Consider the following 16,956-nt stretch of genomic DNA (forward strand, 5'->3'; position numbering starts at 1 on the left):
GTTCTTTTCCCCAAAGTGTATTTCTTTGCAGTGATCTAAATTAACTATAATCTTCCATTGTGTTGCCCAGCCACTGCCTGGATTACATCCTCCAGACTCCCTCACAAGCATCCTGGGGTTTTACTGATCTAAATAGCATTGTGCCATTTGCACAGTGCATCCCCCCCCACCCCCATTCTGTCCACATCCAACTCATCAAGGATACATTCCTGTTTCCGTCTCTTTTATTAACTCTTTCATGTTATAAAATATAATGGGACCTTCAGAGAAGCTTCTGAACAGGTCTCTTCTCTTGTATGTTTCCTTCTTTTATGGCTCAAGTACAATAGAAATTTCAGATATAAACATGCTGCTTTAGAATGTAATGTACATATGAACAATACATGGATCAAGGAACATGCTGAGTCTCTTACAAAACATGCTATAGTGTGCACAGAAACCCCATGGAGGGGAGGGGTGAGTTGGGAGCCTGCCTAGGCCCCATCAGGGTGAGGCATGGGGAGGCAAGGAAAGAAGTGCGGGGAGGACTGCCCAAGGTGAGGAGGGTTTAAGATGTGGCATCTGAGGCCCGGAGTGGAGCTCAGGTTGAAGCAGAAAGTGTCTTTTTACGGTAAGCTCTTTGGGGAAAAGACCTTGCCTCTACATCCATCTGTGAAGCACCTAGCGTGTTGTTGGCACTATACACATAAGCAATAGGCTGTAAGCAGGGCTAAGGGGCACTGGCATTTCCAACGTGGGTCCCGTCCAGCACAGAGCCCTGCACAGACACCTCTTCCCACCCTCCACCTGGGGTTTTGGCTCCACTGCTTGTCATTTAGTCTCCAAACCTGGAACATATATTTTCTCATTCTCTAGCTTCTGTTCAGTAACAAACAGTATTTTTGGCTGGAGGTTATACACAAAGCTGAGTTAAGAGGGTTTTTTGTTTACCTCCTTATTTGTCTGTGACCAGCATGAATGGGATCAGGCCAATTCTGGCGAGGGGGTTGTTATTTACCTGGAAGTAGGTGCATTGGGGCAGAACAAGATCTTTTCTTCTGGGTGTTGCCCTAAATGGCAGTACCTGGAGTGTTTCATTGCTCACTGATAAAGCTAAAGGTGAGGTACCTAACCTAGGGGCTAGCACTCCGGCCTAGGGTTCTATGGCCCCTGAGGCCCCTGACCTCAGTGACCTTGGGTAAATCATGTCAGCGCTCAGTGCCTCCGTTTCACACACAGCCTTTGTCTGTTTTGGCTCCTGAGACTAAGTTCTTTGGAGCCGGATCTCTTACACTGTGTCTTTACAGAACCTAGCACAACAGCATCCCCATCTCAGTTGGGCCACTAGGTGCTACTGTGACGACGATAATGCCCAAGAATTGTGAGGCTTTTCCCAACCAGCTTCTACACATGAAATTATGACACACAATTACCAGCCCAAATGACCTTCCATCGTCTTGTTCAGAATGGATGTATGACTCAAGAGCTAGGTCTGAATCACCAAGGGCTGAGCCACGGATTGGTAAATGAGACTAGGGTAAAGCCTGGTGGTAGAGCTGTTAGCTGAGGTTCTGAAGACTGAGTCCCAGAGCTCTCTCTTTATTCAGGGCTGCACTGTGTCCTCCTAGTTTGTGGCAATTAAAGGGACAGTTGCCAGCCTATGGCCCTAAAACTGAAGTGTTCTCCCCACAGCAGGACCCCTGAGCAATCTCTCTTGCAATCAGCCTATGAGCCCTCTCTCCTAAAAGGAAGAGCAGCCAATGAATTAATTGCCCACTGCCCTCTTCCCCATATGCCTCAAAATCAGACTAGGTCTGTGATACACTAGGTGGTGGGATTCACAGTGCAGGACATGTTGTTTTGAAAACTCTAAGTGGCTGCACCAGGCCTTGCAGATGAACTAAAAATATCTCTTCAACATTCTTCCTTAAGTGAAACATGCTCCTCCTAGCCTCAGAATCCAGGACTTTCAGCCTGTGCTGAATTCTTTACTAGTGGGATGTTGTTAGCCAGTTGTCCAAGGTGTAAAGGAGAATGGAGTCTATTGTTCATGTAAAAGGGAAAGAGCCTGTATAGCGCATCCAAGCCTGGATCCCTCCACTCATGGAGCTGCTCAGTGGCCCTTGCAAGCGTTCTGTCCTATGCTCCACACAAAAGCATGAATTCCACTAGCACTGGCCTTTGGGTGTAGAGTGCTGAGCTTTGGCATCAAGGTCTCTGCTATACATGGCCGCTTTTGGATAGATAAGCAATCAGTGCTACAATCACACCAATATAGATCCCTGTGCCGATGGTGATGGAGAGCGCAGCAAAGAAGAGGGCCCTCCGGGAGGCCGAACTTGCCATATGGAAGTCCCCCTTGGAGACAGCCTTACTGGTCTGGAAAGAGAAGACAATGTGTAAGTGACTATTAACATCATCTAACCCCTCTGGGGAAGAGGATTGACTGTTCACTTACACCAGGGAACAGCACTGACTCCCAACCTTTATCCCCCTCTTCCCTTCTGTGCAACTTTACTTTGATACAGCTTTCCTTTAAAAGGTAGGCTTGAGGGGTTAAGAAGTTTGAAGTACATGTGTGCAGCTGATATTCTTAAACTCCACTCTCACAGTACAGGGATAATTGCACCAGCTCTTCCCAGCACAATATTTCTTGGTGAGTAGCTACAGATAGCCATACATTTGTAGATGGATCAGTCTTTGAACTGGTTGTGTTTGGACTTCTGAATATGTCACTTCGTGCACTTGTGGTCTCGAAATGTAAGTGCAATAGAACTTCCTTCTGGCATGACATCACGATTGCACATGCAGGGACACTAGCTATATTGTACTAATAGTCTTCAGTATGTTGACTAATCAGGAATATGTAAATTATTTCTGGTTACATTGTCCTAAAAAAGGGATAAAGAAGAATACTGACCCAGTATAATGTCATTACGTATATTGGCGGGTTGCCCTCCTCTGGTTTTGTTCTGGCCACATCATTTCAAAAAGAATATGGCAGTTATAGAAAGAGTTTGAAGGGGAGAGATGAAAATGATCAGAGGCCTAGAAATACTTTCATGGGGGAGAGGTTAAAAGGGTCTTTCCAGGCCTCTGATCATTTTCATAAAATGAAAATATTCACAAAATAGTGAATAGGATAAAGGGTGTAAATGGTGCGCTGCCCTTTACACTTTCTCAAAATCCCAGAGCACAGGGACATTTACTGAAATTAAAAGGCAACACATTTAAAAGGAAATACATTTTTTCCACAATGGATAAATAACCTGTGGAACTCACTGCCACATGTTATTAGGACATAGTGGAGTCAACATGTATATGAACAACAAGAATACTGCAGATACATTAGCTAGGATAAACCAATCACTGACTGATAGGAGTGAGGAAGAATCTTCCCCCAGAGGTAGATTATTCCATAATTGATTGTTATGGGAATTTACACCTTGGCATCTGGTTCTGGGTACAGGCAGGGAAACAGCAGCAGACAGCCTGGACCATTGATCTGGCAGTACCTGTGTTCCTAGTCATTTTTTAATTGCTGTTACTTTTTCCTGTTTCTCCTGTTGCACCTCCTCTTTAAGTTGAAGTGCCCTGTACTGAATGCAGTATTCAAGGTGAGGACGCACACCACTCTATGCTATGGCATTGTTACATTCTTCTCTATTCCCCTTTCAATATCCAGGCATCTCATTTGCTCTCTGGGCCAGATTGGGCCACTGCACAGATTCAGGGTTGCTTACAGTGACACCCCGCTCTGCTTCCTGTGCGTGTTCTCAGTTGTTAAACAAACACAGAGACAGTCCCTGCCCTGAAGAACTAACAAACAATCCAAGTAATAACCAAGCACCATGTACAGCAATTACATTAGATAAACAAACAACCACAAGAGCTCCTCTTCAAAGAACTCCAGCAGGTTAAAGACCCCACTTTGCCTCACAGATGCTGTGCTAGGTTGTTCCTTTCATATTATACTCAGCTAGGTGCGTTATAACTTATTTTATTATTATTTCTGCTGTCTCCATTTAACTTCTTAAGACTGTGAGAAAAACTTGGATCTTGGTATCATCCAGTAAAAATCGGGCACAACTCCATCGACTCCGAGTGAATTACTCTGGATCTACATCCATGTAACTGAGAACAGAATCTGGCCCATGCCCTGACTAGAGCAGCAACCAGTATGAGCTAATACAGGCCCAGGCCCAGATTCTCTTCTTATTTGTGTCAGCTTTACACTGCCGAGTTACACCTGATTTACACACAAGTGTGAGGAGAATCAAGCCCCTTGTGTGATCTGGGAAGATCACAATGGACTCTTGTTTTAATGGGGAGAGCTGTCAATCCTTCCCCAGCTTTAAACAGGAGAGTAATATTGACTCAAGGTTTAACCAGCCGGTCGGCAAAGAGAGGTGTTATTATCCCTATTGTATAGAGGGGAAACTGGCTTTATTTGACAACATCAGAGGCCATTACTACAGACATAATGAATGGAGGGACCCCTGTAACGAGAAACAGAGGGCAGAGTCTCTGCTCTGCCCAGTCTCCAAGGCAGCTGGATTCTCAAGCAGATCCATTGCTGACTCTGGAACAGTTTGGAGTAGCCTGGGGGCAGCTCCAAGCTACACAAGATGGTAAAAGTCACCCAGAAGACCATCTACCCTCCGGGGATTGTTGAAGCACAGAGCAGGGCAATGTAGGAACTGACTATAGCACAGCTCCACCCCAGCCAAAGATTCACCTGTGCTGGAGAAATTCTCGTTTGGCAAGTTATAGTCAGTTTCAGGTCCTTTTGCTCCGCCAGAGTGGCAAAAAGGGTGGGGCAGAGACTCTGGCCCATAGTATCTAGTCTCTGCACTGAAGGGCAAGTCCTCTAGTTCCCCCACATGATCAAGGAGAGCCCTGGATGCAATGGAACCACGTAATTCTGCTGTTGGGTGAGGATGAAGGGTGCCCAGAGCACTCCACACCCTGGAGCATGACTTGCTTTGCCCCAGCACACAGAGCTACAGGTCAGTGAGGGTTGGAAACAGGACCCATGGGAGTGACAGAAATGTGTGTCTCACTGACCGGAATGGTGCCAGGCCCCTGACTCAAGGGGTTCTTCTGGCTTGCAGGGTCCCTGCATTAGAGCCATTACCTAACCCAGCATGTGCAGCACAGAAAAGGAGACATCAGCAGATGGGATTCCTCACCCTATGGGAGAAGTAGAAGGCAGCAATCCCCAGGGGCCAGAAGCAGCAGAGCATTGAAAAAATGGCCAGGCCCAGGTGGTCTCGTGGGGGGAGCATCAGGAAATGATCCTCACTCTCACTGTCACTCGAGGAGTCACTCTGGAAAACAAACGAGTTCAGTGCTGCTGATCAGCGTGGGGCCGTCAGGCCTGGAGAGAGCCCAGGCAGGGAGAGCCTGGGAAGAGCAGTGCGAGTGCACCCCATTCACCCCTCAGAGGGACACGCTAGCATGTTTGACATTCACGTGACCCTGAAACGTGTCATGAGGCCAGCCTGTTAAAACCAGGCCGGGGGCTGCAAACACTGACACAAGGGCTTCCTCCCCTCCTCCCACCAGTCTGACGCCAGCCTGCGCTGGAGGGATCTGCCACAGGGATAAAAAAGGGGTGCAGTCATTATGGCCCATCCAGGCCTGCTGTGTGGGGGAAGTGTGATGGAAATGGGGCTGAGATGCAGGATCTCATGGCCTGCAGACCACCACACAGCCGCTGGTGGAAAAAACTTTTGGTCACTACCAACCTCTGGCCACTCGGAGCTCTTGACACAAAATGCTCTGTGTCCTATTACTAAGGGCTTTCCCTGAGTCAGAGCTGCCCCTGCCAGTCTGCCCACCGATGGTATTTCTAGGGCACTTATCTCTTTGTATCTAAGCAGTGCTTCCCACCCCCACCCCCTTCACTCTCCGTATTTCAGTCTCACCTCCTTTTCTTTCCCATCCCTTTCATATATTCTCTAACTCTTCTGACCCGAATATTCAGAGAGTGAGTTTCTAAAACACTGTATCCTCTCAAGCTGGTTTGAGGAGAAAGAAATGTAATGAGAAAATTTGGGGATTGAAATGGATTCTGATTTTCTTCCCAGGTTGAGTCTTCAGCAAACTTGGTGGAGATTTGGGATTTCCCTGGAAATTATTTTTATACCTAAACATCGTGGACTTTGGCATAATGGGCTGTGCTGGCTTTAGCAAAGTGCCTCATTCTCATTAGGACTAAGTGGGTTTGAGACTGCCAGACTGGGTTTGAAAGTAAGGGAAAGGGCTTGGATTTGAGCCTATCCTAATCTCATGAGAACCCCTGTTCCTCTTTTCAATGTGCGTGCCACTCTGTCTCATACTTTTCTCCCTATCTTGGGTACCCTTTGGCCCAAGTTTGGAGGGGGCACGTTTTAGTGGTCTAAACCCATGGAAATGGGCAAGTGCCTGTTTCAGTCTGGAAGAGGCATATTGCCATGGTCCAAAGAAATGGATTTGGAGATAAACAGCAGATGCCAACAATAGCAGAGTTAGTGGAATCCACTCCAACAGAGTCCTGCCTTTGTGAATCTTGTGTTTTGTTTTTGGCTTCTATATTGCATGGTAAATCCTTAGCGAACAGAGGACACATCAATATAAATAGCCATAGCACAGATTCGCCAGTCATTATTTTATTGCAAGACTCATGATATATTTATATTTTAAGCTTCTCATGATGGTTGGTATCAAACTTGTGGAACTATCCACAAGTTGGTATCAAACTATGACTGAGTTGCTTCAGATTTCATGACGAATTATTACATGGACTCTGGTAGGGTCAAATCAACCCAGGTTTACTGGAAGTGTCTGTTCCCTTGAGGGGTGGGGTATGGGAGACAAAGGACCATTGGCTACCCTGGTCGTACTCTGACCTTAAGACCTTAAGCAAGACCAGACAGGACAACAAACTCCATCTCTCAGGTCCTAAAGGAAAAGATGCATTAGTCACAGGCAACAAAGCAAATATTAGAGTCCCACACGAGACCCTTCTGCCCCCAGGGAGACTTTGGTCTCTGACAGTCTCTGAATATTCCCTGGCCTTAGCCAGGCCATCATTCAGGCAATCTCTGGACAAGCCCCGGCCCCAGCCAGCCCTTCTTTCAAGGAGCTAGCACAAGAGGTCTATCCCGTCTCCTGGTCAGCCACTACTGTGCTGGGCTTTTGTCCTTTTAACCCCTCCCTCTATTTTTGACACCTACTATGGGTATAGCAGGGTGGGGCTGATTAAGTCCACAGGCTCTTATTAACCCCTTATTGATCTGTATGGGGTCTATGTACCCTCTCACCTGCCCTTATTCAGAATTTTCCATTATTTTCTGTAATGCCACAGCCATAGTCAAGATGGCCACCACTTCCTTGCACTGGAAAGTGAGGCTGCCCCTAATGAAGATGGCCACCATCTCCCATTGTTCTCAACTGAGCCTAAGTCAGGCTGATATCAGGAAAATTGGCCACCTCCTGAGCTCTGCGGCTAGGAAACTGTATCAGAAATTTTGAAGAGACAGGGAAATGCTGGGTACACACAGAAGAGAGTAAAGAGACAAGCTGGAGGGTGCATGGAGGCATAGAAGATTACTGAGAAAGATGAGCAGGAAGGGAAACTGAGGGAGTTCTAGGGAAAGCGGGGTGCAGGAGGGAGACCGAGGAGAATGTGGGGGCAGAGTCAGACACTAAGGAGTGCCAGGAAGGTGATTAAGGAGGTGCAGAGTAATACAGAGAGCATGAGAGAGACTGGGGATGCAGAGTATTGTGGGTAGCAGAGTGGGAGAATTGAATGATAAGAGACTATCAAAGGACTGGGAGGGAAAATATGAGTCATGGATCAACAACAGGAAACTGTGGGGAGCATGTAGGGAGAATGTGTTGGAGGCAGGAGATTGGGTGTGGCACAGAGGGTGTCAAGATGGGACTGGAAGGACGGTGACGAGACAAGATTGCTATAGGGGAGGGGAATGGAGAGGGATAAAATGGCAGCTTCCTCACCCCATGGGTCAATGAGGTCCCCTCTGAGCAGCCAATCAAGATACCCACGTGCCTTGTGACAGAGCAGCATGTACACCACATGTGGCTGCCACACAAAGTGTGACCTCATCATTCATCTGCACTTAGCCATTTCATTAAAAAAAGGCCTATTTCAAAGGACACAACCCCTGAGACAGCTCATTCTCTTGGCTGAATTTCTGGTCAATCCACAGTGCCCCAGATTACTTTCCAACCCTAAAAATATAACAATGCCTTCACTGCAGTGCTGCTGCTGTGCAGCTATTTAGCTGACAGAAATAGTAACATTCGCTCTGTAATAAGCCAGAGCTGGAGAGGAGAGGGGTGGGTGGGGAAGGGCAAATGTAAGAGAAACTCACAATACTAGGATAACATTTCAACCAATGGGACTGCAATATGCAACTGAAATGAGATCACATTATAATAACTGATTGAGTCCTCCCGGATGCTTTAATCCCAGCTCCACTTTGATTTCAGTGTGAGATTAAATTTTCAAAGTATCCCACCAAAAATAACCCTGTTGGACACCAACAGAAGCAACTGGGACACTCTGTGGTGATGCTGAGTTCAGACACAGAAGGGATGGTAGAAATTTAACACCTTCAGTGCCATTTGTGCACCATCTACACCCAAGGGCAGTTGGACATATTCATCGGGGACCAGCTTGTTGCTGTTTCTCCTAGAAGTGGCTCACCTCATACTCCTGGAATTCTTCCTCCTCCACTTCATAGGACACTGTTTGGATTCTGATGTCACTCTCCATCTGGCATGGTGCTTGTTTTTCTTGCCCATCTGCAGCCTCAGAGGGGGCCTCTTTGTTTTCCATGAAGGTCATCTCGCAGCTCTCCCCCTTGTTGTCCTTGGCCTTGAGACTGGTCTCATCCTTCACCAGGATGAAGTTGGGACCATACAATGCTTCAACAGCCAGCTGCAGAGAACTGGCATCCAGCAGCTGGTGAGTCCTGGCACTGCCAGTGTTTTGAAAGATGTAAAGTTTCCCCTGGCAGCAATGACTAGGGTGATGCTGATGGTAGGAGTAGCTACCGTGAAGATGCCTGCTGCTCTTGGCCAGCAGTGGGTTCTGAAGCTCACTCAGACTTTCCATTATGCTGAAAATGGCCTGGAGGAGCTAACGGGAGGGTAACCCTGAGGAATAAAAGAGAGTAGAAGGAGTGAGTGTATAATATCAACAAGGCAAGGCTGCGGATTCAGGGGAACCACTCATAGTAACATCTACTGGTCACAGCAGAGATGACTGCAGGACACTTGCCAGTGCAAAATGGCACTACCTGGCTGCACTAGAGAGAATAAAAATCTAGGACCCCTATTCCATGGCTTGAACACTGTCTCAGATAATTGAGGAGCTGTTCATCTGTCACAAGCTGATAGTGAGCTAAGAATGTGATGAGATGATCTGATAACATCAGGCTGGAATGAGTGGAGGATTTGCTGTTTCTACAATGCACATTCAGAAGGGACCATACAGTCGGATAGGAATGCCTGTTGCATCCTTTCTGGTGGCTCATAATTTATATTGCGGTAGAGAATACCAGATGGCATTGCAGTAGATGCACAGCTGGCATCCACTTGAGGGGCCTTTCTGACATCCAAAACTAGCAGGACACACAGTAAATTACAGCCCTTCATGCATTACAGGTTCAGCAGCTAATGGTTTCTAAACATAGTTGAGCTTTCATAGTGCTTTTTAATGCCTGGGCTTGGGCTGGTGAGGGACCGAGTATAAATTCAGGGAAGATGGAAGGTTGCTGTGAGGATATTTTAATTACTGGTACCGTCTTAGTGTTCTCTTGGGGGGACTGCCTCTCCATACACTATACAAAGCACAGTAAGGGAGAGAGGGATTGAGATGCTGAGGCCTGGTCTACACCCACAGCTGCATGTATCTATCTATTGAAGGTCCCCATCACTGCAGTATCTGAGCATCTCACAATCTTTAATGTATTTGTCCTCCCAGCACCGCTGTGGGGTGGGGAAGTGCTATTGTTCCCATTATACAGACGGGGAACTGAGGCACAGAGAAAAAAGGGTATGGCTACACTTTGAGCTGGGGGCATGATTCCCATCTCATGGAGACACTTACGCTGACTCTCACTGAGCTAGCCTGTTATGAACAGAATGCAGCTGTGGCTACCCCGAGTCCCTGCCTAGAATCTCAGAGAGGTACGTACTTGGTGGCTAGCCTGTCCCACAGCCATGGCTATATTCTGTTTTTAGCTGCTGGCTCAATGAGAGCTAGCACAAGTATGTCTCCTCGAGCCGTGAATCACACCCCCAGCTCCAAGTGTAGACCTACCCAGCCTAGGGGTATGTCTCCATTAGACACACTACTATGGTTCAGCTGCATCACTGCAGTGTAGACACTTATTATAGCAATGGAAGGGGTTCCTTCATCAGTGTAGTAAATACACCTCTCTGAGAGGCGGTAGTTAGACTAATGGAAGAATTCTTCCATCGACCTAGCTGTGTCTATACTGGGGCTTAGGTCGGCTTAATTATACGACACAGGGTGTGACATGGCCCTGAGAGATATAGTTAAACAGACCTAACTCTGTAGTGTAGGACAGCCCTAAGTGACTTCCCTAGGGTCAGGCAGGATGTTTGTGACAGAGCAGCAATTGAACCCGGGTCTCCGACAGCCCCAAATAGCATCCTAACTACTGCACCATCTTTCCTTTCTAAACCCATTTTTCTAAACTAGTGCAACATCACAGCTTTAATCAAACCAGCACCACCCCGGGCATAGAAAAGCCCTACCACTGAGCTCAGTTCCGGAGAGTCTAACTTGAGCTGGCTGACGTTTTTTTTGCACCAAACAATTTCCCACCAGAACATGTGATTGTCAAAATCAAAATTTGCCATAAGAAGATTTTGATTTTGACAAAATTGTTTGACTTTCCATCAGCAAAATATAAACAAAACAAACATTTGGTTTTGAACAGACGTTTCCTTAAATGACATAAAAAGAATCTTTTTTTTAAAATGTCAATTCAAGTAAAAATGTATTCATTTGGGAACGATGAATCATTTCATTTTAATTAACAATCACCCATTTTAACATTTTCAAATCAAAATATTTTGGAACCTTTTGTTCTGTGAAAATGGCTGATATTTTGACTTTTCCTTCTGATTTGGCAGGAAAACAAATGTTAGAATATCAGACTTTCCCTGGGGTACAAACTCCGTTATTTGGCCACCTCTAATTCTAACACTAGACCCTGTGTTTTTACAGCAGTTCTTTAGCATGCATCTGTCTCCTGAACAGACCTCAATGGGACACCCTGCTGCCTTGCAGCCCAAAATGTCATTTCTCTTTAGACATATTAGTAATTTCTTTCTCTGCAGTATGTTATATATTATAGGCAGAGTCATCTGCCTGGTGTAGGGCTCCCTGGGGTATGCCACTCATTCTGATCTAAAACATATCACCTTAGTTTTATCTGTCCTCCAGACAAAAATTTAAATAAAGAAGTTGAATTAAAGACTCCTGAGGATCAAAAGCCCAGTTAGCTCCCATGTGCTTGTCCCCACGGCCAATCCCAGCTTCTTCCCTACTGTACAATTCCTAGTATTGTATCCGGCTTCAAAATGTCCCTATCAATGAACTTCCACCCCTTCCCTTAGGGCAGCATTTCCCAAACTTTTGGAAGTTGAGCCCCCCTGTCATAAATATAAAGGGAAGGGTAAACACCTTTAAATCCCTCCTGGCCAGAGGAAAAACTCTTTCACCTGTAAAGGGTTAAGAAGCTAAGACAACCTCGCTGGCACCTGACCAAAATGACCAATGAGGAGACAAGATACTTTCAAAGCTGGAGGGGGGGGAAACAAAGGGTTCTCTCTGTCTGTGTGTTGCTTTTGCCAGGACCAGAGCAGGAATGCAGGTCAGAACTCCTGTAAAGAGTTAATAAGCAATCTAGTTAGATATGCGTTAGATTCTGTTTTGTTTAAATGGCTGATAAAATAAGTTGTGCTGAATGGAATGTATATTCCTGTTTTTGTGTCTTTTTGTAACTTAAGGTTTTGCCTAGAGGGATTCTCAACGTTTTGAATCTGGTTACCCTGTAAGGTATTTACCATCCTGATTTTACAGAGGGGATTCTTTTACTTTTTCTTTAATTAAAATTCTTCTTTTAAGAACCTGATTGCTTTTTCATTGTTCTTAAGATCCAAGGGTTTGGGTCTGTGTTCACCTATGCAAATTGGTGAGGTTTTTTATCAAGCCTTCCCCAGGAAAGGGGGTGTAGGGCTTGGGGGGATTTTGCGGGGAAAGACGTTTCCAAGTGGGCTCTTTCCCTGTTATTTTTGTTAGATGCTTGGTGGTGGCAGCAATAAGGTCCAGGGACAAAAGGTAAAGTAGTTTGTACCTTAGGGAAGTTTTAACTTAAGCTGGTAAGAATAAGCTTAGGGGGGTTTTCATGCAGGTCCCCACATCTGTACTCTAGAGTTCAGAGTGGGGAAGGAACCTTGACACCCCCCTTCAGGAAGATGAAATAATTCTCTCTCTCTAAGTTACCCCTCCCCCTCAAATCCTTCAGCACCACCTTGTGTTGTTAAAGGCCTACCCATCTTACTTCACACATCTTTCATGCCTCTCCCCACCAAGAGAGTCATTGAGATCATAGTCTAACCTCCAGTATGTCATAGCCCATCAACGCCACCCAGCAGCACCCACACACTAAACCCAACCACCGAAATAAGACCAATGGCATGCCCCAGATTCTTAATTTTCCCATCCTACTACAAATTTCTATTTGAACCATTAACAGGTAAGGAAGACTTAGTAAAAATAAATTAATAAAGGTCGATGAAGGCATATATGGGAAATTTTCAATAGAGAAGTGAAACAATCTGGATGATGTGCATTTTAAAAATATTGAGGGAATGATCTAACAAATTATAGCACTGACAGTTAATTCAAGGAAGTTACAGAGAACTGGGTTTGTAATGGAGGGTTGGAAAAGGAAAAAAAGTGATCCTGCCAATTACTTTCCTGTAAATTTAAATTCTATTGCTAATAAAATAATGGAACAAATAATATGAAAAATCACGAGACATCTACAGGATAACGATCCAACCATGGAGTTTGTGAAGAAAAGATCTTGGCAGACAAACTTGCATTTTTAGTAAAACATTTGACAACTTGTCTCATTACATTTTTTTCTGCCAAAGTTCATTCAAAGTGGGAAATAGTCACTGAACTGGACAGAAAACTGCCTGAAGGACCATGAGCAAAGCGTGCTGATAAATGGCCCAGTACGGGGTTGCAGGGCAGCGTTTAGTGGATATTGCATGTTTCAATGTTACATCCAGTCGTATTTAAGATCTTCATTAAATGATCTGGAAGAAGGAATGAACTGCACATTAATGAAATTTGCACACAGTACTACACTGGGAAGCATTGTGAATATTGGTGAGTAAAGAAATAATGCAAAGGGTCCTGGGGAAATTGAAAACATAAGTATGAGATAAAATGAAACGGAACTAAAAGAAAAAGGCTAAAAGAGATTTAGTGGTGATATTGGGCAGCAAGTTAGACCGGCAGTGAAATATGGCTGCAAAACAGGCCACTGTGAGGCATCAAATAACAAAGCCCAAAGGCGATTGTTACTCTTTATACAACTCTACTGCAAGTGGACCTGGATTATGTGAGTTTGGGAACCTTATAACTAAAAAGATACTGATGAACTGGAAAAAGTTCAGAGAAGATGGGGCTGGATGGACAGATTTACAAGGAAAGACTGCAAGAGCAAAATCTGTCTTGTTGGGACAACACAGAGGGACATGGTAACAGTCTGCAAACAGCTGAAGGGTGTAAATATCCGGAAGGGCGATGAATTACTCAGGGTGGCTCAAGGGAGTAAAATTGGGAGTAATCAAGGAACAGATCGGAAAATGTAAGTTAAATACTAAGAAAGTCTCCCCAAGAGCAAGCGGTAGTGGTTGCAGAATTCTCTCCCATGGGAAATGATGAAGGCCAGCCACTTGACTTTTAAAGCTATGCTGGACAAAGCACTAAGCTACATAGAGAACAATCCTGCATTGACAGCGGGTGGACATGAGGCACCCAGGGTCTTTTCCCTCGCTAATTTCTGTAACTCTGTGTTACAAAGATCCCTCTGTTATAATGTTCTCTGTGATACAAGACCCCCAGCACTCTTTTCCTTGCTGCCCTTCAACACCCCAGGGGCTTGGCTCCCAGAGATGGTGTTATAAAGAGAAGAAAAAAGGATATTGCGGTGTTGATTGTAGGGGATCAAAGGGCCAACAGAGGAAACCTAAGTACATCTGCCCTGAGCCATCCCATAAGACTGTGGTTGCAGCAGGGAGGAGTATGGGAATTGCTGTATTAAGGAGATGGCCAACTCTGCACAGGGAGGATCACGGTCTGGAATCTCTCTTTTGTGGAACAGCTACAGAAAAATCCCAGCAAACTGCATTTCTCCCTGTCTAGGGAGAAAGCTGGATAACAAGGGCTCCAGGATAAGGAGAGAAATGAGAAGCGAGACCTTTCCACCACAGGTCTCATAAATATGCAAAGTTACCCTGAAGTGCAGCCACTGGAACAGTCTCATTATTAGGTTGCAGCTGTAGCTTTATGTGGAAGTGGAGCATTGAGGGATATTGTGTCAGAGCCCTATAGATGCTGTGCTCAGTTATACTGTAATGCAAGCAAGGAATATGCTTCCTGCTTTAATACAACAGGGTTAGCATGTCCTCTGAACAGCCCTCTAATATCACAGAGACAGCTGGGGCAGGGAAGGTGGGGGGGGGGGGGGGAGAAAGACACAGTTGTTGAAGGGTTAGAGATCATTCTAATTTCTTAAAGGCACCAAGGTCACAGCATTGCACAAATATAGCATGTGAGTGTGTGTGCGTACACGTGCTTGTGTGCGGTGAACAAAGTAAGTTCTTTGGGGCAGGGACTGTGTTTCATATACGTTTGCACAGCACCTACCATACTCCTGAGAATGTGTGGATGATGCAGGGAATCACAGGCAAAAAGAAAGACATACAGTCGTCCCCCCCGACCCTGACTCCGGAAGAGACAGAGACCAGCAAATCATGCAGTAAACTCCAAACCAGACTGGACTTCCTTGGGTTCTTCAGTGAGTTTAATGCAATTGGGGCCATCATCAGACTTTGGAGAGAAAGAATGAAACTGGCAGATCAAAGCGAAGAAGCAGTGAACAGACAAAATTGGCTGAGAGCAAGGCACACTCCATCCTCATTATAAACTCACTTGGATGGAATGTGGCACTATTCACCCCACAGGATTAGTCTGCATAATACTGAGAGCGGATAACAGCAGGTGTCATTGGGTGGTTAGGGAAGATACATACACACAAACAGAGCTCAGACACAGAGATGCATCTGGAGAAGAGAGTCTATCAGATTGACAGAGACGGACCGTACCTGCAGTCAGGCTGGGATATCACCTCGGTACCCATGGATGCTGTCTCTCCATAATTACGTGGCTGCTCTCTCCCTACAGCGGCACACTCATAGTCACTCCAGAGGGTGAGGCCTCTGCACCCCCAGTCTCAGCCTCTCCTGCCCATTGCTCCAGGCTGTGGCAGAACACAAAACTGATCAGTGTGCCTTACGCCAAGAGATCATCAAAACAAATGCCGCATTGGAGACAATGGATATGAACTGAGCTAAGGAGAAAAACAAACAGGGCCAGATTCTGGTCTAGGTAGCCCCAGGATAAATCTGGGTCTCGCTCACAGTGTGACTGATGTCTCCCAGGTCGAAAGCCCCCAGCTCTCAAGACTGGACTGGCACGTTTATCCTCCCCAGTGCAATATCGTTACAGTCACTGAATACTCCTCTCTGTGGACAGTCCTTGATTCTAATTTGACACTTGGCACAGATGCTGGGTGTAACAAGCTGGGTTAATGGTAAAATAAGTAGCTTTTCCAATAATCAATCACAATTTAGTTGTTCTGTCAGGTAAACATTCAGTCCTGCCTCACTGTTAGATTATGTCTGGATTACATCTCCCCAGATGCCCCCAAGAGGAGGTTAGAATATCCTGATGTGAGACTTTAAGCCACGGGACCTTCTGACTGACATGCAAGAGCGCTCCCAACTGAGCCATGATGGCACATTCAGAGAGCAGTACCGGGCACTGCAGCCAGAGAGGAGCAATCAGGGAAGCCAGGAGATAAACAGCACAGCACAGCAGCTGCAGGGAGAGGAGCTCCTGCTCCAGTTACAGGGAAAGTCGCATACAAATAGTCTCACCTGCCTTGGCCTCCAGGCAGAACGATAGGCAGACTCCAAATCAAACCATGTTGTGCAGCACTTGACATGACAGCAATGGCTGCACAGAGAAGGCAATGGAGACGTTATTATTGTTACTTACGGAGTTCCAGCCATAAGTACACATGATCATAATTGTGCTTGATGCTTTCCAGAGATAAGAGGAGGCCCTGCTCCTGCCTGACACACAAGGAGGAGATATCCCTGCCTCCGGGAGCTAATAGGGGAAGAGGATACCAGGGATGGTTGGAAGGGTGAGCAAAAGAAATGGTTTACAGGAAGGATCAGAAGGAGCAGAGACCAGCCATTCAGTCACATGGGTGTGTGGAAAGCTGTCCCAAGTGGAGGAGGCAGCATGAGAAAAGGAGCCAGGTCAAGTGTGAGCAAGAGACAAAAGGAACCTTAAAGTGAGAGCAATAGGCTCAGAGTAGGGTCTGGTGGGGGAGGGGAAGGCAGAAGTGAATGCAGTGATGTAGGCAGTGGTGAGATTACGTATGGCCTTGAAGAAGAGAGCGAGAAGCTTGAACTTGATGCAAAAGGAGAGGAAGCCAGGGAAGGGATGTGAGGTGGAAGGAGATGTCATCAGAGCAGCAAAGGAGAAAACTGGTCAGAGCAGCATATGGAAGGGATGGGGTCTGCGGGAGACGCATGGAGAGGGAAGTGGAATCCAAG

The 16,956-nt window shown here is 46.0% G+C and overlaps 1 protein-coding gene across 4 annotated transcripts in view; it reads right to left on the minus strand.

Annotated features, from left to right (window-relative positions):
* Window positions 1-214: 214 nt before the first annotated feature.
* SYNDIG1L (synapse differentiation inducing 1 like) overlaps window positions 215-16,956 on the minus strand; it is a 57,049-nt gene continuing 40,307 nt past the window's right edge. For 2 of the 4 annotated variants that reach the window (XM_074955939.1, XM_074955938.1), the window contains exons 2-4: window positions 8,696-9,147; window positions 5,172-5,309; window positions 215-2,358 (exon numbers count right to left, since the gene is read on the minus strand). In XM_074955939.1, coding sequence (XP_074812040.1) covers window positions 2,200-2,358; window positions 5,172-5,309; window positions 8,696-9,106 — 708 coding nt within the window. In that variant the 5' untranslated portion in view covers window positions 9,107-9,147 and the 3' untranslated portion in view covers window positions 215-2,199. Of the gene's footprint in view, window positions 2,359-5,171; window positions 5,310-8,695; window positions 9,148-15,432; window positions 15,588-16,266; window positions 16,346-16,956 lie in introns of all 4 variants that reach the window. The other 2 variants (XM_074955937.1, XM_074955935.1) reach the window with 2 other exon arrangements.

The sequence above is a fragment of the Natator depressus genome, chromosome 6 (assembly GCF_965152275.1).
Source record: "Natator depressus isolate rNatDep1 chromosome 6, rNatDep2.hap1, whole genome shotgun sequence".
In the NCBI taxonomy this organism is placed as follows: domain Eukaryota; kingdom Metazoa; phylum Chordata; order Testudines; family Cheloniidae; genus Natator; species Natator depressus.